Below are 22,655 nucleotides of genomic sequence, written 5' to 3' on the forward strand. Positions count from 1 at the left end.
ATCTTGGCCAAGACGTGGAAAAGAAAGTTTTAATCTCAAAGAGTTTGTCTCGGTTAAATGAAGGTTAAAGAGATAAGAAACACAGGCTCTGTGGGACAGAATATTAATATGAGATAATTTTCTGCTATTTAGAATTATTTTAAAGTCCTCATTAATGCATGAATTACTTGTAAAATATAGCCCTTAAACTTAATGTATTTTTTTTTTTAGCCTTTGCTTATTGATGTGTTTCTTATATTATCTTGGCATCAAAAGAAAAGAAAAGAAAAGAAAACTGCCCACTGCAAAGGACTTTCCATAATAATAATAATAATAATAATAATAATAATAATAATAATAATAATAATAATAATAATAATGATTTATAAATTAGAAATGTCTCAGTAAAAAAATATTGACTATTATTTACTTTTTCTTTACTGTGTCTAAGGAGGATGTATTAAGTTTTGATGTAGTGTGCTGTTTTTTTTAACATTCTATTTTATTTTATTTTGTAATTAATCCTTCAACTTTATTGAACCAAAATCTGGACATACATTCTGAAGAATTACAGAAAAACACTTTTTTCCAGACTGAGCATAGAAATATCAACCTTATGCTGAACAGTACTTGTAAAGAACATTATAAAGATAAATAAATAAATGAATAAATGAACAAATAAATAAACAAACAAACAAACAAACAAACAGAGGTCTATTCAGGTATCAATACATTTAAACTTTCATAGACAATAAAGGCTTGTTTGGTTTTTACATGTTTCAGTGTTTTTTTTTTTTTAAGTTTATTTCATTTAGTAGCATCATTTAGTTTCATTTAGTTAGTATCTAGTTTAAATATGGATATGTGAGTATAATATTATTATATTACTATATAAGACAATATAGAATATTATATGTATTTATATTATATATGTATATGTGTTTTTGTTTGTTTTGTTTTTGTTTTGTTTTTTTTAGTTTTTATTAATATCTAGTAGGATAAGTAGTAAATGGTATTATCATATTAGTGTAAATAGGAAAAAGGATGTATGATATTGTTATATTACTATTATTATTGTTGTTGTTGTTGTTGTTGTTGTTGTTGTTGTTATTATTATTATTATTATTATTATTATTATTATTATTATTATATTGATATTCATACAAAATAATAATTACTATATAGTGATCCTAAGGAATAGAAATTGGGGGCAGGAGTACACAAGTTTTTACTTCTTCCAACTCCTTTTCGAGCATGTATAATTCCATTCCATTTGTTTTATTTATCTTCTTCTTTTCTTTTTTTTTTTTCACTGTCTGCATGTTCGCAATAAAGATTTTATTTATTTATTTGTTTGTATTTTTATTTATTATTATTATTATTATTATTATTATTATTATTTATTTATTTATTTATTTATTTATTTATTTTTTTACATTTTTCTTGCAGTTCTTCCTGGTCCTGGTCCTGCTGGGTCTGTTCTTGTTCGGCCTCTTCCTGTTTTCCGCTCCGCGGCTCCACTGCGCCCTCTGCCGGCCACCAGCGGCCTGTACACGCCTCAGTTCCTGGTTGTAGGATAACACGCTTTCGGCTCCTCTTGGCTCAGCACGGAACATCAACTTTGGAAAGCATGGAATTAGACGGTTCTTAAGTCTTCCAAAGATAGTTTAAGCGAAAGTAGCGTTCAAAGTGAAGTGTGCCGGCCGCAGGCTTCGCTTAAGGCATGTTTGTGTAGAGTCCCTGCAGCTTTGCTCACACAGTAGCTTTGCCAGTTTGCAACCGCCAGCTAAGCTAACTTGTTAGCTTGGCTACATTGCAGTCCAAAATGACTGACTCCTGCGCTGCAGCCAACTGTGCTTATCAGCAAGGGGGATCTGATAACACCATCCCGCTTTTCAGCTTCCCACTGGATCCGGAACGGTAAGAGTTGTGCTTTTTGTACCCAGATATGCATAAGAAATTAAGCTCTTAGTGTGCAAAATGACTGTGTTAGCTGCTAGCGTTAGCATTAGCGCTAGCTTGACATGATGTTGGCTAACAGCGGTAGAAGTCAGTGGAAAATGGCGCAGACTATCGTTACTCTTCAAAGAAAAGTCAGAGTGAAATAGACTCGGATTATTGATTCAGGCTTAAAGGAAGACGCTGAGCTCGGGTTTTGATTGAAGCCTGGTATCTTAACTCTCCATCCAGTCTGCAAACAAGAATAAATAAGACCACTAGCAAACTTTTGGTGTTATTTCAATCATCGCTACTCGACACTTGTCGTGTGAACTGTGTGGTCTGACGTTAGCTTAGCGCACTTTACCTGACTTTAAACCAAGTAGAATCACTTCTCCAATCCGGTTTTTCTGTTCAGCGGGGCTGTTGTGCTCTAAACCTTTATGTGTGTGCAGTCATTTTGCTCTTTAAGTCATTGTGGACTCATTCAGAGGAGTGTGTGTTTGTCCTAACAGGTGATGTTCTGTCCTGTCTCCACAACTGGCGCTTTTCACTGCGGCCAATGTGCTGATGCATGAGGGTTGATCTGGATTTAATGCATCCGGTGTGAATTAACTGATGTAAAACCCATAAATATATCTGTGAACAGGAAATAGATATCACTGATAAGTCAGCTTCTGTCATACATGTGATTTTTCATCTCCATCTTTCATCTCTTGTTAAATTTGACACATTTCATGGAGGTGATTTTACTTTTCTAAATCTAATCCACACCTTCTTGATGTGCATGAATGAAGTAAACAAAGCATGGCTGTCCTACACAAATGTAAATGCTTTAGTGCACAGGTGTGAAACATCTGGCCCGGGGGCCAAATTCAGCCCGCCAAAGGGTCCAATCCGGCCCCTGGGACGAATTTGTAAAATGCAAAAATGACACTGCAGATGTTAACAATCAAGGATGTTCAAATCATTTTAGGTCCTTTCAGTCTAAAGTGGATCAGACCAGTAAAATACTATCATAATAACCTATAAATAATGAAAACTGTAAATTTGTCTCTTTGTTTTAGTGTAAAACAAGTAAAATTAGATGAGCCTTTAACAAAAAAGTGAATTATCTGAAATCTCTTAATAGAAGTATGTGGAATTTTAATAATATTCTCCCTGTTATTTAGTGTTTTGTGTATTTGTAGATCCACTGTTATCTGTAAGTTGTGATTGACATGTACAAATGATAAACTAAGGTGTAATTTTGTTAACATTGCACTTATTTTATTAAAGAATTTTCAGGTTGTTCATATTTGCACATATTATGTCAGTGTTTTTCAACCTTGGGGTCGGGGCCCCATGTGGGGTCGCCTGAAATTTCTGTTAATTGATATGGTGAGTTGAGAGAGACAATAATACATAAAAGACATGACAAACTGTGAAGCTGAAACTGCAGCACTGTGGTTCTGTTTATCTGTCAAATGTTCATTGTGGTCAGTTTCAGATGCTGCAGCTCTTTCATAATTCATAGTTTCAGTTCTCGTTTGTTCAGTATTAATTGTCCTCCTTGTAAATCACAGCTGGACTGACTGTACATATCCTGACCAAGGAAAATCAAATTCTCACTTTGTGCAGTAATCTACACCTGGCTTTTCTGCCTCCGCCCATAATAATATACATTATGTAGACTAAATGTCCTCTAAAATTAATGTTTATTTGCAACATAGTATAGCAAACTATTACATGATCAAAAACAAATTCATTTTAGCAAAAAAAAGTTTCTGTTTTGAATGTCTGGGGTCGCTAGAAATTTGTGATGTTAAAATGGGGTCATGATTCTAAAAAGGTTGGAAACCAGTGTGTTATGTTCAAGTACAATTTGTAGATGTAAACATTTTCATTACGGAAATTATTTTTATCACTCAAAAGTTCTTATCCTATTATTTTACAGGTCCGGCCCACTTTAGATCGTATTAGGCTGGATGTGGCCCCTGAACTAAAATGAGTTTGACACCCTGCTTTAGTGCAATATTCACTCCAATAGTTTACATTCCTATGTTTATATTGTTGTGTTTTTCAGCTGCAAACAATGGGTAGACAACTGTCAACGCCAAGATTTGGTATCGGAGCCTCCGGAGCAGTTGCACAAATCCTACAAACTTTGTGCGAAACACTTCGATCCTTCTATGATCTGTCAGCAGGTAAGAAACATATTATGAGTCTGTAATTATTACCACCCCACCCCACCCCAAAGGGGAGGCAAAGGGTATTGTTTTTGGTTGGGTTTGTTTGTTTCTTTGATTAACACTCTAGCGGCAAAACTATTGGTTGAATTCATACCAAACTGGGTTTATAAATTGTCAATGACACAGAATAGATGTCATTACATTTTGGGAAGAGTAGGACAAAGTTGAAAATTTTAATGAATTTTTAAATCTTTTTTTTCCCCGTATTTAATTTTAATGGGCGAAAGTTCAAATGTCTGTAGCAGCAAAACTATTGGTTAAATTCATACCAAACTGGGTTCATAGATTGCCAGTGACCCAGAATAGATGTGATTGCATTTTGGGAAAAGTAGGTCAAAGTTCTGAAATTTCAAATGTCTATAAAAACATAGATTTTGTTTCAGTTTACCTCACACTTGGCACATTTATAGAGGCAGTTGATATTATTACATCAGCACATGCAAAGACATGATGACATCAGCTGGATCCGTGTCGAAATAAGCTACAATACGTGTGAGGGGCGGGGTTTGTTGTGCCTGGCACCACTTGTTGTTGTTATTATGTTTTAATATCTGTTCTGATCTATTTTTTTTCCTGATTTTATGAGCTTATTAACTATGTGATTCTTACAGTCTGGAATGTTATTTTGCTCATTTCCAGGTCTGGATTAATATCATAGTGAGACTAATGGAAATAATGTGTCAAGATTTGATTAAAAAGTCATACTGCAATTTTTGTGACTGCAGTTTTAATCTGCTAGCATGGTTCACAGGAAAATGTGCATATTTATCATGTAGAAATAACAATTCAAACATAGACACATAAAGTAGGATCACTGAAATAATAAAAACTAATAATAAAAAAAAACAAACTAAAAATGAATGGGGTGACTTTCAGTTTGCTGCTCAGTGTCAATAAATCCTAAATAATTTAATCCAGTTTTTTTTTTTCCTCTTCTACAGTTAGTTCATCCTTAATTCTTCCAAATCTGGACCTGGAAATTACATCCCTTGCGATTATATAATTGCTTAAGCTGTAATTATTATTGCAATTTCTTTAATTGTGCTGCCTTAGTTAAAACTATTTTCCAGATAGAAATAAACATATGTTAATTGTATATTTAAGGCATTCGCATAAACTTAAAATCATACAACATTAATTATGAGATGGGAAATGTGTGGGAACTTAGACAAATAATCAAAATATTGATTTATTTATTTATTTTTTCAAATAACAATTGCTAGTCTCCACACTTGGATCTGAATCAAATCAAACTGACAGCACGTTGATTAAATCTTTCTGAGGCGTTTCTGATGTGTTTCCTGGAAAGGAAATTTGAGAAGCATGTGTCAAAGTACAATGTAGTGAAGACTCACAGTGTCAGATAAATAGATCCTCAGTCGTTCAGATCTGAGCTGACACTGTCTGACAGTTTATCAATAAAAGCTAAACGTCAGTTCTGTTGTACTTGAGTGTCTTAAAGAGGATCGAATGAATCAGTGTTGACTCTGATCATCTGGTGTTTGAAGGAAATGATTATGATGCTACTTTTATTATATTAGAATGTAGTTGTTTCAAGATGCTACTAATATTTTTACTAAAATCCATGCTGACATTCTCAGATTCAAACTTTTATTAATCCCAGCAGGAGCCATTTATCAACAACTCACACTTTAGGTCAGGGCTGTCAAACTCATTTTAGTTCAGGGGCCACATTCAGCCTAATACGATCTAAAGTGGGCCGGACCAGTAAAATTATATAAATGATAGGATAAGAACCTACAAATAATGTCAACTCCAAAGTTTTTTTCCTCTGTTTTTGAGTGAAAAAAGTCAAATTCCGTAACGAAAATGTTTACATCTACGAACCGTACTTGAACATGACATGAACAAATGTGAACCTGAAAATTCTCAAGAAAAATAAGTGCAATTTGAACAATATTATGCCTTAGTTTATCATTTATACATATGCATCACAACTTACAGATCACAGTGGATCTACAAATACACAAAACATTTAGTACGAGGCAGAATATTGGTACAATTCCCCATACTTCTCATAAGAAATTTCCGGTTATTCACATTTTTTGTGAAAGGCCAGTCTGTAAATATAAACATTTTTGTGTAATTTTACTTTTTTCACACTACAACAAAGAGAAAAAAATGTAGTTTTTGTTATTTATAGGTTATTATGATAGTATTTTACTGATCTGACCAACTTGAGATTGAATTGACCTAAAATGATTTTAATGTCCTTGATTGTTAATATTGTCAGTGTAATTTCTACATTTCACAAATTCATCGCAAGGGCCAGATTGAACCCTTTGGTGGGCCGGATTTGGCCCCCGGGCCGAGTGTTTGGCACCTGTGCTTTAGATAAACCACAGTGTAGCATATAAACATATAGAAAACAGATAAAAATCAAACAAAAAATATGTCAAGAAGCTCAATGGAAGAAAGAAATCGATACGGAAAACGAAGATGTTGGTAATTGGTTACTATAAAGAAGAATCAAACCAGTAGAAAATACAGATGAACGGAAACTCTGGATCCATTTACTTCCTATTTGTGAAATGTATGAACTTGTCAAATGATGAAGAGGAGGAAGGAGAAGTGCATCCTTCATCCTCAATATTTTGAATAAAATGGAATATTGTTTAGTAGAAAAACCCAGTGTTTTAGTTTTAGTGGTAACATGTTTTTTTCGATCTACCTATTAATAACCTTTTTAGTAATACTCAACTTTCTGTGTTAAAAAAATTAAAGTTTTAATGAATATATGCTTAAAACATTAATCACATGAGGTTTTTTTTTTTTTTTTCCAAGTTCTGGTTATTTTTACAAACAAAAAATTGACTGAACAGAATCTGCCCAAAAGAAGCTAAAACACTTGGTCCTGTCAGGAGGATTCTTAGTAACAAAGCTTATGGTGTTTGTTCTTCAGTCGTATGAAAGTCACTTCATCGTATGACAGTAGCCCATGGAGACCCAGCATCCTGTACGGAAGAATAATGGACTGTGTTGTTTTTTCTTCATTAGAGTGACTCCAACTGTGTCCTAAAAGAAGATGCTGTTCCTACAATATTTGACTTGACAATGCCGGTCAACAGTCAGTCAGGATGCAACAGGAAACGAGCTAGAGATCCCGTAAGCGATGGATTTACTAACATAACTCAGAGCAGATTTAATGTTTTTAATAAGATGTATAAACCTGTTTTTATCCCTCTTTATGCATCCAGTGTGAAGAAGACCCCACATCTGTGAAGAAAACAAAAGGTAGAGTAACTGTTTGAATAATTTCTGGTTAAAACAACAACAAAAGAAACAAAGCTGCTAATATAATTTCCTCGTTCTGTGATGTCACCTTTAAATGAATCATTTCTTTTTCCCTCCAGAAGTGAGCGAAGAATCAACAGAAATGTGTGAAGGAAACAGTGCAGCTCTCGAACTCCAAGATGAAAACCAAACACAAGAGGATGTAGCCACCTCCAAAGCAAAAGAGACACTCAAAGTCTACTTCAAGGAAATCCTGGCCCTGACTGGATTCAGCATCAACGGCGCAAACCCCGACGAGTCAATCGGAGGCGCTCGGGGTCAGCAGTCTCTCAACCCAATCTGCGTAGAAAAGATCGACAAGAAAGAAATCCTCCAGTTCAGCGAAGACCTGATGCGGGAGGAGATCCAGAACAGCCTCAGGTTGGCGCGCTTCTTCTCCATCCTGCTTCAGGATGTGACAAGCATCGAAGGGAAAGAGCAGATCCCAGTTTTCATCAGGTCCGTCACCGTCGCCGGGTTCCCACAGAAGCACCTTGTCGGGTTTCTGCCCTGTGAGATGGATGCGGAGAATCTGTTTTACATGCTGCTCTCAGAGTTGAGAAACAAGTGGGGTCTGAGGATGGAGCACTGTCGAGGACTCACCTATCTGGTCACAGGCAAAGTGTGTCAGAAGATCCGAGACCTCACCTGCAGGATACTCCAGGAGTTTCCGCAGGTCGTTCTGTCACCGAGCGACCCGTACGCCTTCAACATATGGATTATCCGCTGCATGCCGGTGCAGTCCATTCAGGACGTTGCAGACACTGTAGAGGAGGTGGCGTCGTTACTCAGGAGAACACCGGAGCTTTCCAAACGCCTGGAAGGAAAGATCCAGATGGCCTACGGGCACATGAGAGGGGAAGTGGACCGGGTCAAGGGAGCTGTGAGCGGAAACTGGGAGCACGGTACCGATGCCTTCCAGACCATGTTGGACATCCTCGAGCCATTCCTAAACTGCATCAATGAGATCATCTCAAAGGTAGACGAAGATACTGCTGAACAGATGGCCAAGCTCAAGCCAATTTTGAGGAATTTCAACTTCATCATCACACTCGTCGTTCTGAAGAACACCCTCTGCTGTGTGAGCATACTCAACTCAAGTCTCAGGGGAATCATTAGCATCAGCAGTACCTTACAGTACACAATTTCCAATGCCTTAAAGCTGGTAAACAAATACCAACAGGAGATCGCAATATTCCACAGAAAATGGTTTTCCGATGCAGTTGGGAGGGCGAAGAAGCTAGGTGTCGAAGTCATCAAACCAGAGACTGACCAAGAAAACGCATCTGAAATCCCACTGGAGGACTTTTACAGAGAAAGTCTGAGCCGGCCCATCCTGCAGTATCTGGTTTTAGAGGTAAAGAGAGTGTTCAGCACAGAGATGGTCAGGATTCTCCGATGGTTGTCATTAGTGCCGTCGTACATGGCTGACCACAACTTCAGCATCCGCAGAGATAAAGTAGCAGATGCCAACCTTAACAACCTGGCGAGGCCCGACACGTTCTATGAGGAGCTGGGATGTTGGGAAGTGAAGTGGAGGCATGCCAGCAAACGCAGAATCCTCCCGACCACCGTGTTTGCGACGCTGAAGATCCCAGATATCGGCTTCTACCCCAACGTGCAGAGCCTGCTGAGGGTGTTGGGAACCGTCCCATGTGTGAATGCCGAGGCGGATGTTTACGGGCAGTACCACATGGTGCTGGAGCGATGCCACGCCTACCTGAATGCCACCCAACAGGAGCAAAGACAGTGTAGCATGGCGTACATCTATGTGAACCAAGACGTGCACTTCAGTGTGGAGCAAATGGTGGAGTCATATGTCCAGAAGCATCCCGACATACTACAGCTACTGCAGACGGTGACTATATCTAATGTAGATCCTAACTTTGAATCTGTAAACAACTGTGGTTCCTTATCATACTTACATTGTGTTTTTGTTTTTTTTGTTTTTGTTACAGGACGACGATTCTAAAGAGAAGCTTCCCCAGGGTAAGAAAACATAATTTGACATAAAATGCAGGCTGCAATTTTGCATAATTATACTGTTATGTTATCACATAACCTCTAATTCATTGCTGCAGCTGACTAGTAAAAGAATAAGCACACCACAGTATTTTCAACACTTTGATTTTATTAAAGCTGTGTGTGACTTTCGTCACCAATTTTTCTTCAAATCTGTAAAAACTGAGTCATAGCCTAAGTATCACGAATCCATAAGTCTTTCCGTGAATACGCACCTGAATCATTTCCCTCACCGTGAACAATTTTGAAGTGTACTCCTCCTTTAACAGTCCATTTGTTTACAAACAGAGCTAATAGGTCACTCAGGCATTTTTGGAAATTTGTCACGATGTGCATTGTGGGAAGCAGAGCTCCATGCAGCTGCAGTAGCAAGAGGTAATGAAGCCGTTTCCGTGTTTGTTGCCGCTGTGGCCATAATGTGGCTGCGTGGAGCTCCGCTTCCCATGGTGCATGTTGCGACAAATTTCTGAAAATGCCCGAGTGACCTACCGGCTCTGTTTGTAAACAAATGGATTGTTTATGGTGGAGTACACTTCGAAATTGTGCGATCTTGTGTTCTCAGTGTCTATCAGAGTGAAGTGAATGTACAAAGTAGATCGTTATATTGTGTACAGCTCTACAGATTTAAAGCTTCAGTACACTTTCTGCTTGTAACTCCAGTCTCATCTCAAACAGTCATTCCCATCTCTCATTTCAGTGACAGCCCAGGGAAACCATGCTGAAAAGGACACTGAGGAAGAATTACACCTGATAAACTTAGAGATGGATGCAGAAAGGCTTGTGGAGATGAAGTGTGCAGAGACCGACAGGGAGGCTCTGAAATCCGCTTTACAAGCCGCAGTGACGGCTGCGTACACCAGCCAAAGCAGGCAACACTGTGAGGTTCCTCCAGCTCAGGATGGGGAGGTCGAGTACGTGACTAAGTCTGAGATGAAAGAGGTCCTCACTGTCTGCGAGAACGCTGTCAGGGAGGGAATCCTCCTGGAAGTGGGCAGTTCGTTCTTTTCTTTGTTCATTGATCGGGTCGTGAAGTTAGGCGAGAAGAACTTCCTTCCGCTTTTCCTTCGGTTTGTGGACAGTTTCGATGTCATGCGGTTGGAGTTGATGGGATTCCTTGAAGCAGATCTCGATTGTGACGACATGGTGCAGCGTCTGTTGGAAATAGTAACAGTGGAGTGGCATCTTGATTTAAATAACTGTAGAGGTCAAGCATATCTAGGTTCCGGTGATGTTTCCTACAAGCTGAAAGCCTTTGCCTGCAAAATCCAGGAGAAGTATCCTCTTGCCATAAGCACACATAGTTCTTCCTATTCCTTCAACACATGGTGGTCAAAGTCCATCCCAGTGCCTGCTATTAAAAGAGCTCTGGATACTTTTGAGGAGGCGTTGATGTTCTTCGGCAGTAGCGATATGCTAGAAAATCAGTTAGACCATGTGATTGCCTATGGTCTCAGAGAAAGCTACGAAAAAGTCCAAGAGTTACAGGGAAAGTTCTGTTCCTTTTGGCAAGAAAAGCACGACTCTTATGAGGTGTTTGTGCAGATGCTCGAGCCCCTGGTCGAGTGTTTGGAGAAAATCAAAAGCAACCCACAGAGGTGGAAAGCTGCCGTGTCTGAACAGGCCGGGGCGATTCTGCAGAAGGTGATGGAGTTCGACTTCATCATTGCCATGGTGGTGTTGAAGAACGCGTCCTCTTTCACCAGAGAGTTGAGTGCAGGTCTACAGAAGGACCACTTCAGTGCCGCATCCCAGCTTTGCCAAATCGGTGGCATTGTGGCCACGCTGAACCGTGTAAAAACAAACATGAAGGTGTTTCACCAGAACTGGTTTGACGAGGCCTCTGCAATGGCCCAGAGTCTTCGAGTGCAGATTGAAGTGCCTGAAAACTCTTTGCCAAGGGACAGTATGATCAAGCCAGTTGGGTTTTACAAAGATAGCTTGAGCGTGCCCCTCGTCGATAACCTCATCAATGCTGTGAAGGATCATTTCTCAGATGATCATAAAGAAGCTCTTAACTTCCTGTCCCTCGTCCCATGTTCAGTCACAGTGAGTTACATGTTTGAGAGCTTGAAGTCAAAGCCTCCTCTCTACAGCAGTGATCTGCCCGATGCTGACAACTTCTTCACAGAGCTTTGCTGTTGGAGAGTGACATGGAAGACCAAGGTTGCATCTGTGACCATCCCAAGCTCAATATTCCACACGTTACGTCTGCCGTTGATGCAGTACTTCGGGAACATCAACGCCCTGCTGAGGATTATGTCCGTGCTGCCCAGTACGGCGCTGGAGGACTGTGGTGTTGTAATGAGGCACAAGAGGTTCCAAGAGTATCTGAGAAACACAAATCCCAAAGACCGGTCCCCGTGTTTGGCAATGCTGCAGGTGGGCACGGACTTCAACCGAGACCTGGACCGAATGGTCACCCAGTGTCTGAAAGTGACTCCACAAGCCTTGGAGGGGATCTGTCTGGTAAGAACATGTCCAAATTTAACTGAAACGAGGATTTAGTTGAAGTGGTCAGTTAAATTCTCATTCTGTTTGCATAATTCTAACTTCATTTACCTGTTTTTGTTCACAGGACAAGGAGTCCAAAAGGTTCAACAGAAATGCTGAAAATAACATGGAAGGTACAGTTAACAACATTTTATTAAATAATGGCTTAATTTTAGGGCTGTGATATGACCAGAATCTTCTGACCTAAATCTTATGACTTATTAAATGAACAATACGTGACATGGCCCATTTTCCCAAAGTTCAGTAAACAAAAAGTTAATAAAAAATAACTATATATTTGACAAATAATTAGACAAGATGAGATTTGACTGCGGCGTTGGAACTGCAATGTACAGTATATAAAAGTACCAGATGGGCCGCATTAAGTGCTTTTACAGAAGTATTAATTTACTTTAGCATTGTTTGTTTTTCTTTTTTATTAGAGACCTCTGTGCAAATACTCAATCATGTTACATATTGTTGCTGTCGGGCAAAAACCTCTTATGTCCAAAACAGTTATTTTTCAGGAAACTGGAAAAACAATGTATATTCTAAATAAATGAATGGAGTTAAGAGATGTAGTCATAAGCACTACACTTTTCATTGGTTAAATATTTCTAAGGCCAACGTGAAGACTGATTAATAGAATCATTTTATGACAAAAAAAAAAAGGCCAAAAATGAACTTAGGAGATTTCTTTCTGACAGTGACAATATGATAAAATATGACAAGTTTGGTTATCTTGTCCAAGTCAAACACATTCTCTTTCCTTTGTGTTCTGTGTTGCTTTCATCCTTGTATGTCTGTCTGCTATCCCTGCCACATATATGAACACAGAGCATCATCCAATTTAAGGCTGCACAATTATTGTGGGAAAAAAAGTCATATTTATGAGTGTTTTGAGCGATATTGATAATTAAGTCTGTTTTCTTGGTTGCCAAGAAAAGTGCACAGATGACTGTATTCCAGATCTGATTTTTTTTCTCCATTTCAATTACACAAACTTAAACTAATATGAAAAAAAAAAATTTTTTTCAAAGTAATAAAAACCACACGCTTGTTTTCATTCTGCATATTTAAAGTCAGTGACACTGAATTACTGATTTCTACATACACTTTGGTCCTTTTGTTTTTATATAACTGACCCTACAGTTCCATTAGATGTTCAGCTCGAGCACAACTAATAACAAATTTTGTCATAAATGGGACTTGCTCTAGTTAAATATTTGACTATTGAATAATACAAGATTTTGTCATCCTATTATTTCTACTCCATTGCTCTTCATTTTGTAATAAGATACTTATGTTATGCAAGGAACTTATTGGTTTAATGAGGAAATAATTGGATTCATATGTTTGCTATTTGCTACAGTTTGAGTTTGTTGTGACCCCTTCTGTTTTTTCTTCTACATTTAGTCGACTCTGTCAAGGAGGATGATGAAGACCTGAAAGTTCAGCAGTCATCTGTCAAGACTGAGGATCAGGAGATGAAGCCTGCAGATGAGAACGGCCACACAGGAGATAATCGCCAAAGTCTGGCAACAGTTTTCAAACTAGCCGCACTGCTGGGGAAAAAGAACAGCAGTCTGTCCGACCTCTCCGAGGAGAATCGAGAGCTTTTTGTTCAGGAGCTTGCCATGTGCCACTGGTTTGGAAGTGAGAGCAAATGTAGTCAAGCCATAGGCGAGGCTGAGATGGTGAAACTACTCATACAGGGAGTCAGAGATGTCATCCTTAAAGAAATACAGGACTCTCCGTTCTTCTCACTTATCACAGACAAACCTGTTAAAATCGCAGACAAGACACACCTGCCTGTGTTTGTCCGGTATGTTGGAGAATCTGCTCCAAAAGTAGAACTCATGGGGTTCCTACCATTTGATGAAACCTGTAATGTTGATATACAAGCAAATAACCTCGCTAAAGTTCTCACCGAAGACTGGGGCTTGGTCATGTCTCAGTGTCGTGGACAAGCATTCATGCACCTGGGCTCAGGTTACCAGAGCCTGAAGATGATGTCAGTAGATTTCCTCAAGAGCTACCCACTCGCTGTTGTGACACCTAGTGAGTCTTGCGGCCTTGCCCACTGGCTGGCGCGAAGCGTGCCTTGCCCGTCGATAGTGAAAATGCTCGATATTGCAGAAGACCTCCTGCTCTTCTTTGATGAATCCCCCTGTCTGGAGGAACAGTTAGCTCAGGCTGTTGATGGGCTGCTGAATATGCCAAGGGAAGCTTTAGAGGAAATCCCAGAAACATGTTGCTCAAGGTGGAAAAAAAGAGAGGATTTCTTTGACATACTCACTGACACATTAGAGGGCGTTCTCAGCTGTCTGGATGCTGTTAGTTCTTGTGCCACCGGTGCCAAGTCCATGCACGCGCAAGTTCTCTCCACTGCTTTGAGAAACATGGATTTCATCGTCTCGCTTGTGATTCTGAAAAACGCCTGTGCTCCCCTTCGTAACTGTAGCACTGTCTTTCGCTGTGGAAACCCTGCTGATATTCTCTGCGAGGTGGAAAAAATCCCCACAATCATAGAGACACTCGGAAAAATGTTGGAAAACATAAGCACTGTGCACTCCACTTGGTTTGAGCAAGCATTTCAGCTAGCAACCAAGATCGCACCTGAACAAGTGTGTTTCTCAGAGGAGGCCAACAACTACGAATCCCCTGAGATCTACTACAGGGAGAATCTGAGTGTTCCTCTTCTTACAAGTCTCATTGATGAAATGAGGCACAGCTTCTCAGACAACCACTTAAAGGCTCTGTCAGTCCTTTCTTTGCTGCCCTCCTGTAACCCACAGCCCATTCTACCAGAGTCCACCCACAAGCCCTTCAGCATCTACCTGAGCGACCTCCCTGAGCCTGAAGCAGCCGAGCAGGAAATCAACACCTGGGCTGCTGTGTGGAGAGAGAAGTACCAGGATGTTGCTCCGCCGTCGTCCATTGCTGAAACACTCGCCCACGCTGAGTCCAAGAGCCACCCGGCCATCACTTTACTACTCAGGCTAGTCGCTGTCCTGCCTAGTGTCAGTATGGAGTTTGACCTGATGAAGACAACGCTGAATTCCATGAGGGATCTCTTAAGAAATACTGTATGCAAAGGCAGCAGAACCGACCATGTGATGCTGCTCTCTCATGCCACGACACTGCAGAGACTACCGGAGGTTATTGAGAAGTGCATAGAGGTGGACCCAGAGAGCAGTTCATGTCTCTCTAAGGTAGGTTTACATAGTTCCTTTAGCATAATATAAATCATATTTAATGGTGTGGTTTTGGATTCCATCATCAAGTTATATTATGTTTTTTTTTTAGGTCATGGAAACTTTGCAGAGACTGAAGTTGGACGGTGGTAAGTGTGAATTACTGATTTATTTTGCTCTTTGTTAAACATGCTAAATTGTGTTGTAGTAATTTCGGGCATTAACATCCACTGTTTTTAAAAATAGGAGGTGGTGAAGGAGCACCTGCAGCATCGACAGAATCGCAGGCATCTGTGACAGTAGAGTGTCCCACCGATGGAGTAGTGAAACCATGTGAGGGGCTGAGGAAAACCGTGTCTTTCTACAACCCACAACTACGTGAACAAATCCTCAAGGAACTCTGGGACTCTCAGTTCTTCACAGTTATAACCGAACAAGCTGTCGACATCGAAGGTGAGCTCTATGTCCCATTGTGCATCAGGTATCTAAACAAAGAAGACATCCAGTGTGAGGAAACGCTGGCTTTTATCCCTGTCGTTGAAGACCTGTTTGCTCTTTCTGAAGCTGTTGAGACCGCCCTGTCTGAGAAATGGGGACTGAACATGGAGTATTGTAGGGGGCAGGCCATGCTGAGTGTAGGTGAAGTGGGAGCTCAGATGAGGGCTGTAAGTTTAGCCTTAGCTATGAAATACCCCCAGGCTATAAGAACTATCAGCTCTGCTTTGTCCCTTAATGTATGGCTGGCTAAATCCTCTTCGGCAGAAGAAGCAGCCGACTGCGCCGTTCTGATTGGTAAAATATTAAACTGGCTCACAGAGGACGCAGAACGCCAGAACAAGCTGGAAGACATGATCCTTCATGTGTTCCAGCACGATGAGGCGAAGGGTAATGAGGTGAGGGACAAACTCGTCAAAAACTGGGAGAAGAGTCACGACATGCACGAGGTGATGGTTGAGATTTTAGAGGCAGTCATGCTGTGCTTGAACGAGCTGAAGGGCGAAGGAAATGCATCAAACCAACGGCAAGCTTTACAGTTCTTCAACGCCGTCAGAAATTTCGAATTCATCCTGTCAGCGGTGGTGCAGAAAAATGTCTTGAGCGTAACTAAAAAGCTGAGTCTGTCTCTTCAGGGGAAGCCTTTGGATATGTTGCTCGCAGTGCTCGTCATGCCTGAGCTCAAAGCTTCCCTCGCTCAGCTGAAGAGCGACATCGACACCCATCACAAGGCCTGGTTCGACGAGGCGGTGGCATTGGCTTCTAAACTCCACGTCACAATGATGCATTCAGTCCTCCTGGAGCCGCTGAGCGAGTTTTACAAAGAATCTGTAAGCCTGAAGGTTGTCGAGCACTCAATAACAGAAATCGACGACCTCTTTACAGACAAGGTAATGGATACATTGCGGTGTCTGGAGATTGTGCCTTACGCAATGTCCAAAGTAGAAACCAGCATTCTTAGTGGTCTTGTTTTCCGCCTGTACAAGGAGGACTTGCCAGATCAGGCCTCCCTCCACTCTGAGATGAAACTGTGGAAGGAGAAATGGTTGGATCCCTTGGCAGGCTATCTCCCGACTACTGTGCTCGATACTCTCAAGACGTCCCAGATAAGAAGCTTCAGTAACATTGAGACTCTCCTCAGACTGCAGGTCATCTTGCCATTTTCAAGAAGGGAGAGCAATTTCAGGCAGGGAAAAAGAAGCTTGCAGGAATTTCTACAGCAGGAGAAGAGAACCCTCACTGAGCTACATCCTCTGTAATAGTTGCAGGTCTTCCGTCACAGTTAGCAGATTAAAATAAATGCGTTCAAGAGATGTCATCGCCACCATATTTAGGAACTAATGTAACCTCAACCCTAACTGAGGCCCCGAGTTCTGAACTGAATTTCTGTGTACATTATCTTTGAGATTTCCCTTTGTTGTTACTCTGCAAACAAAGCCCTATGTTATGTTTTTTTTTATTCTGTAGTTTGTACAGTTGGTACTGCCCAATGGGACCAATGTCTTGGCAAAAAAAAAAAGAGAAGGAAAAAAGCAATGCTCCACTGACGATTATCGACGCTTGTGTGCCTTGATGCAAAATGAATAATTCACCCCATGTATCATGATGATAATACAGATGTTAAAAATGTCCCATTGGCATTCGAAAAAACTTTATTTTTATCATAACCAAAAATGAGCTGACTTTAGTAAATTCACTGTCATGGATTCATTATAATTATAATTATAATTATTATTAAACTGCACCCTTACCTTTCTGGGCACAAATAGAAACGGTTAGTTCCATCATGTCTTCTGATGATTTATCATGTTTCCTGTCTCTTTGCAGGAATGAATTTGCTGTAAACGTATCTTTGAAAGAATGTTTCCTTAATAGGAAAACCTTCATATATATTTGTCAAAAAAGTAATAAAATGATCCAAAAAGATGCTGTGCCTTTTGGTTTTGCTTCATTTTGTTTGCTTTAAAGGTGTGTTTTGTTGCTGTGACTTAAATTTGACACAAGGTGGCACTCTTTAGCTGTGATTTCACCTTGAAGAAAACCGAACAGATGACAGACACTGAACACTTTAGAGAGGAAATTAGTCAGTTTGTAATCATAATACCTGCAGGGATAATTGTGATTCAGTTTTGGTAATTATGACAGAAGAAGGAAGGTTTAATCAACAAATTATGATGGTAATACACACCCAGAAGACTTGTGTGGTTACCTGAGGAAGTAACTGAATATTTGTGGGTTATACAGAAGCGCTGACGTAATCATATAATGTTTTAATCGTACACTCATCTAAGGCTGAAAACATACATGCTTCAAATGTTAATGATTGCTGAGTAGAAACAGGCCTTTCACCTTCGAATCTGGGTCAGATTGATGCGATTAAAACTTCTTTCATGAGTCACTTGCAGATCAACAAGGATGTGAGTTTACCAGGAGGGTTACTGAGGTCATTCAACCACTGTATTACCTCCACATACCTGGCAAATATTTACCCAACAAATACCTTTTGTCGTCGATGAAATGGAGTGCCGCTGCATTGTTTGGTATGCGAGGTTTAGCTGGTTTGAGCCAGTGATGCAAAACATTACTTTCTGGCTTCATTGTTGCCATTGTGGTTTGGTTAATGTGTAATTTTTAAGAACAAGTGTATTCTGTATGTTTGCTGTAGGACAGAGTCGCCCTTTCTCGTCAATTATTTGCAATGAATTCCAATGAGATCTGTAAGCCTTTTCAAACTGCTGCACAGCCGATTAATTCCATTAAAAACGAGCTTTTCTGTGTGGCATCGCACAGTTTGCAATTTTTTTTCACCTTTATTTAACCCTCCGGTATCCGGGTGTGTCTTTTATGCACACTTTGCACTTCGTTTTAAAAAGCTTCATATTATTTTTCACAATTTAAATAAAGTTAGAATTCAAAAGTTGTTCATTTTTGCATGATCTTTAAAATTCTGGCCACCAACTAAAATGTGCACATTGTAAACAAAAGAAAATTACCAGACTAGCATTTGTCTCCCAAGTGTGCCTAAAACGCACTATTTCTTCCATTTGATCTGTATGATTAGGGCTGACCTGGATTTACAAAAATAAAATCAAATTAGAGCAGAAAAATAAATCAATATATAATATTTAATAGTTTGATTTATAGGTGTGCATTTTGTGCACACTTGGTGACAGATGCTAGTATTTTTGAACATTTGACCTAGTGCCAAAAATAATAATGCAAATTAACCAATGTTGGAGTTAATCATTGACATATGCCAGGATGAAAAAATCAAATAATGTGATCCACTTTTTATGTAGTACACTGAAAAAAACTTTTTGTGTGTGTTTTTTGCATCCAAAAAAATGGTTTGTTTACATTACAAACACGGCATTTAAAGGGTTAAAAAATGTGACCATTATTGAGTATTTGGTATTTTTATTTACAGCTCAAGTTGGTGAAATAGAAAAAAGTGTAAAAGAATTAAAAACAAACTATGAAATATTTTTTGACGTTATTCCACAAGTGTGCGAAAAAGGCACACTTGGTGCTTAGTAAGGGCCTTGGTGGACGGGATACCAGAGGGTTAAACAAGAAGTATCCACAGGAACAGGACCAGCAAAGATGAATCTAAAACAACTACAATAATCATAAGCACTGGATAATAAAGCTTTAAAGCCTTTGAGAAGAGTGAAGTTCATCAGTTTGATGAGCATTTGTGGCTCATACGGAATACTTAAGAGGTGTCGAACATAAAACTCATCCTCCAGTGGGTCAGATCTGGCCGACGGGATGAATTTACAAAGTGCAAAAATTACACTGAAGACATTAACGGTCAAGTGGTTTTGATAGTAAAGTTAGATACTGTATTTTTCAGTTCCAGGTACTTGTTACTAAATGTTTTGTACATTTTTTAATCTACATTGATGTATAAATGATAATTTGAGGCATAATATTGTTAAAGTTGCACATATTTTCTTAAGAAATTTCAGGTTTTTCATGAATGTTTAGGTTCGTCACTTTTTCTGAAAGGATAGTTTGTAAATGTAAACCTTTTCATACTGTAATTTTGCTTTTTTGCACTAAAAGTTTAGAACAAAATTTAGAAAACGTTATGCTATTATTTTACTGGTCCAGCTTGTTTGAGGTCAAATTGGAGTGTATGTGGAACAAAAATGAGTCTGACATCCATGATCTAAGGTTAAATAATGACTACTGTGTCCGGAAGATGCATATTTACATGACTGGTTTCAATGAATAACAAAAGATGGCTGTTTCTTCTTCAGTTTAAGGATGTCAGACCAAAAGCATGACACAGGGTGATCATCTGTATAAAAACAGGATATAAAACTGAAATGTTTCTCTAATATATTCTATCTTTTTTTTTTAACTTATTTTTTATTAAAGTTTTCTTGAACTATTACAGTGAAAAGGTGAAACACATGTATGTTGTTGAGTATTCAACCTTGCGATGAATCACCATGTCCTTGATGTCCAGCAGTAGAAGAACCGGTGGTGTGTCTTCTTCCTGCCTTCTATAATTTGTCCATTTTTCCCACTTGTTCTCAAATTGTGACTCTTGCAGTCTCAGTCTGTGTCAGTCTCTCCAGAACATGGATCTCCTCCACAGTGCACGCCCACTGCTCCATGGTCAGGGAGGTTAGTTTGGTCCACAACCTTGTGATGGACTTTTTACTTGCAGATAACAATAGTTTAATTAGATACTGATCCTCTTTTTGTACAGCCTCACCCGTCAAAAGTCCCAGCCGTACAAGATTTGGGTATTTCATATCCTTTTTTTTTTTTAAGGTCTGCCATATTTTGTCCTAATACGGTTTTATCTTTTGGCAAGTCCAAAATATATGTGTATGGTCTACATCCATGAGTCCGCATGATCTCCAGCATGGTTACTGGATTGTTACCACTCCCCTCCTGATTTTAGGAGTAATGAAATATCGGATCAAATTTTTCCAATTGAACTTTCTCCACGTCCTGGAGTTAGTGGATGTGCACTGCGTTTCACACATGGTAGACCATTCCTCTTCATAATATATTCCACAGGTGTCAAACATACGGCCCGGGGGCCAAATCCGGGCCGCCAAAGAGGGTCCAAACTGGCCCATGGGATGAATTTGTGAAATACAAAAATTACACTGAAGAAATCAACAATCGATAGTGTCACAATCATTTAAATTCAGGTTCCACATCCAGATGTATACAGACCAATTAGTTCTCAAGTGGATCAGGGCAGTAAAATATAATCATCATATCCTATCAATAATGACAGCTGCAAATTTTCTCTTTGTTTTGGTGTAAAAAAGCAAAATTACATAAAAATGTTTACATTAACAAACAATACTTTTAGGAAAAAATACCAAAAATTTGAATAACCTGAACAAATATGAACAACCTGAAATGTCTAAAGAGAAGTTAATGCAATTTTACCAACATTCTGTTATTAAATGTTATGTGTATTTGTGGATCCACTGTGATCTGTAGGTTATAATGTACACGTGTAAATGATAAACTGAGGCACAATACTTTTTAAATTGCATTTATTTTTCTTAAGACATTTCAAGTTGTTCCTATTATTCAGATTTTTAAGGAAACTTTGTAGATGTGAACATTATCATAATTTAATTTAACTTTTTTTTTTACTGTTATTATTTTACCGGTGCGGCCCACTTGAGATCACATTGGGCTGAATGCGGCCCCTGAACTAAAATGAGTTTGACACCCCTGATATATTCTATCTTGACAGCTGATTGTTAAAAAACAATCCTTCTGCAGCACCGACAAATCCTCCAGGCTTATTGAAGTCACTGTGAGTAAAGCTCTGAACCCAGGCCTAAGCTGTCCTTTTGGACTGAGTGTCTGTGCTTCTGTTCTGTCCTCTAAATACCCTAAACCTGTGTACATTCATTTTGTATTCGTTGACACGGATCGGCAGTGTCTTTAACACTGATAACCTCAATGAGAGCTCTTAAAGAGACATGTATTCTTCCTGTGAGCTGTAACAGCAGATGCCTCGCCGACAAAGCCCTGATTGTTGGTGTTCAGCTCAGGGTGAAAGGAGCATCTCCATGGCCCCGCTCAGCAAACCAATCTGTCTCCTCTGAGGGCCGCCTGAAGCAGTGTTACCGGGCTTTTCTTCAACCATATGCAGCCCAGAGGCATACCAGCGTCGTCCCGCAACCCCAACGCCACACCGCCGGCCAAGAACGGTAATACCTCCTCCAATCTGTCTTCTATTTATTTACACTTTTGATCTAGAAGTTGGCATTCTTACAGCTGAAGTCTCAGGTGTAGCTGGTGTGTTTGAGTATTTCAGGACACACCCCCCCCCCCCCTTTCCCTCAGTCTCTAAGCAAAACAAGGTATTGCCATAATTGACCCGTGCACCAGGTTTCCTGCTGGAAGTCAAGGTTGTGCACTGATGTAAGACCCGTGGCACTCTGTAATCATGTCCATACACAGCCAGGGTTTAACTACACTCTGGAGGGGAAGACAGAGGGCTTAAGTGGATTTTATTTCAAGGTTCTCTTTCAGGGAAAATTGGCAGCACAGGCCACAACTCAGATCCTCCTCGTACAAGCAAAACTTTTGGTTTGAATTATTCAGACTTGTTGATTGTTCTCCTTATGAACGCTTGGTTTTTACTTAACATTTTAAAACCAGATTACGGCTGTGAGCTAAATGTGACGGTCGGCCTTTAATGAGTTTTTACTGATAGTGTGATCGTACAGTAGTCGGTCATATTTCAGTCATGCCTGTTCCCACACTCCCTAAATGTCTGGCATTACTTCATTCAAGTCCAATCCTCCTCAAACACCGCCTGGCTCTTAAGTCTTGCAACATCGTAGGTTTATTCTTTACAAAACTTGTCAAGGATTCACAAAGCGTTGATTACACTGGGTTACAAAAAAATGTTTTTTCCAAGTTGTCTAGGTTTTTTCAACTGAATTAGGACCATTTTGCACCACTAAATCCAAAAATGACATCTGTTTTTCTCAATCAGGTCAGGTTTTTT

The 22,655-nt window shown here is 39.5% G+C and overlaps 1 protein-coding gene across 1 annotated transcript; it reads left to right on the plus strand.

The window, feature by feature from the left end:
* Nucleotides 1-1,515: 1,515 nt before the first annotated feature.
* Nucleotides 1,516-17,573, plus strand: LOC115432510 (uncharacterized). The gene is made up of 11 exons (XM_030153376.1): nt 1,516-1,899; nt 3,983-4,103; nt 7,167-7,274; nt 7,367-7,403; nt 7,523-9,300; nt 9,401-9,431; nt 10,162-11,930; nt 12,040-12,088; nt 13,371-15,169; nt 15,264-15,300; nt 15,398-17,573. The coding sequence occupies exons 1-11, from the start codon at nt 1,805-1,807 to the stop codon at nt 16,903-16,905; spliced, it is 7,332 nt and encodes a 2,443-aa protein (XP_030009236.1). The 5' UTR covers nt 1,516-1,804; the 3' UTR covers nt 16,906-17,573.
* The last annotated feature ends 5,082 nt before the right edge of the window (nt 17,574-22,655 follow it).

This window comes from Sphaeramia orbicularis, chromosome 14, assembly GCF_902148855.1.
Source record: "Sphaeramia orbicularis chromosome 14, fSphaOr1.1, whole genome shotgun sequence".
In the NCBI taxonomy this organism is placed as follows: domain Eukaryota; kingdom Metazoa; phylum Chordata; class Actinopteri; order Kurtiformes; family Apogonidae; genus Sphaeramia; species Sphaeramia orbicularis.

Bases quoted from the DNA above. Each gene is read 5' to 3' on its own strand.
- LOC115432510 (XM_030153376.1), top strand. From the start codon at position 1,805: ATGACTGACTCCTGCGCTGCAGCCAACTGTGCTTATCAGCAAGGGGGA. The intron at 7,275-7,366 runs GTAAGCGATGGA...TTATGCATCCAG, and splicing joins GGAAACGAGCTAGAGATCCC to TGTGAAGAAGACCCCACATC. The intron at 9,301-9,400 runs GTGACTATATCT...TTTTTGTTACAG, and splicing joins TACTACAGCTACTGCAGACG to GACGACGATTCTAAAGAGAA.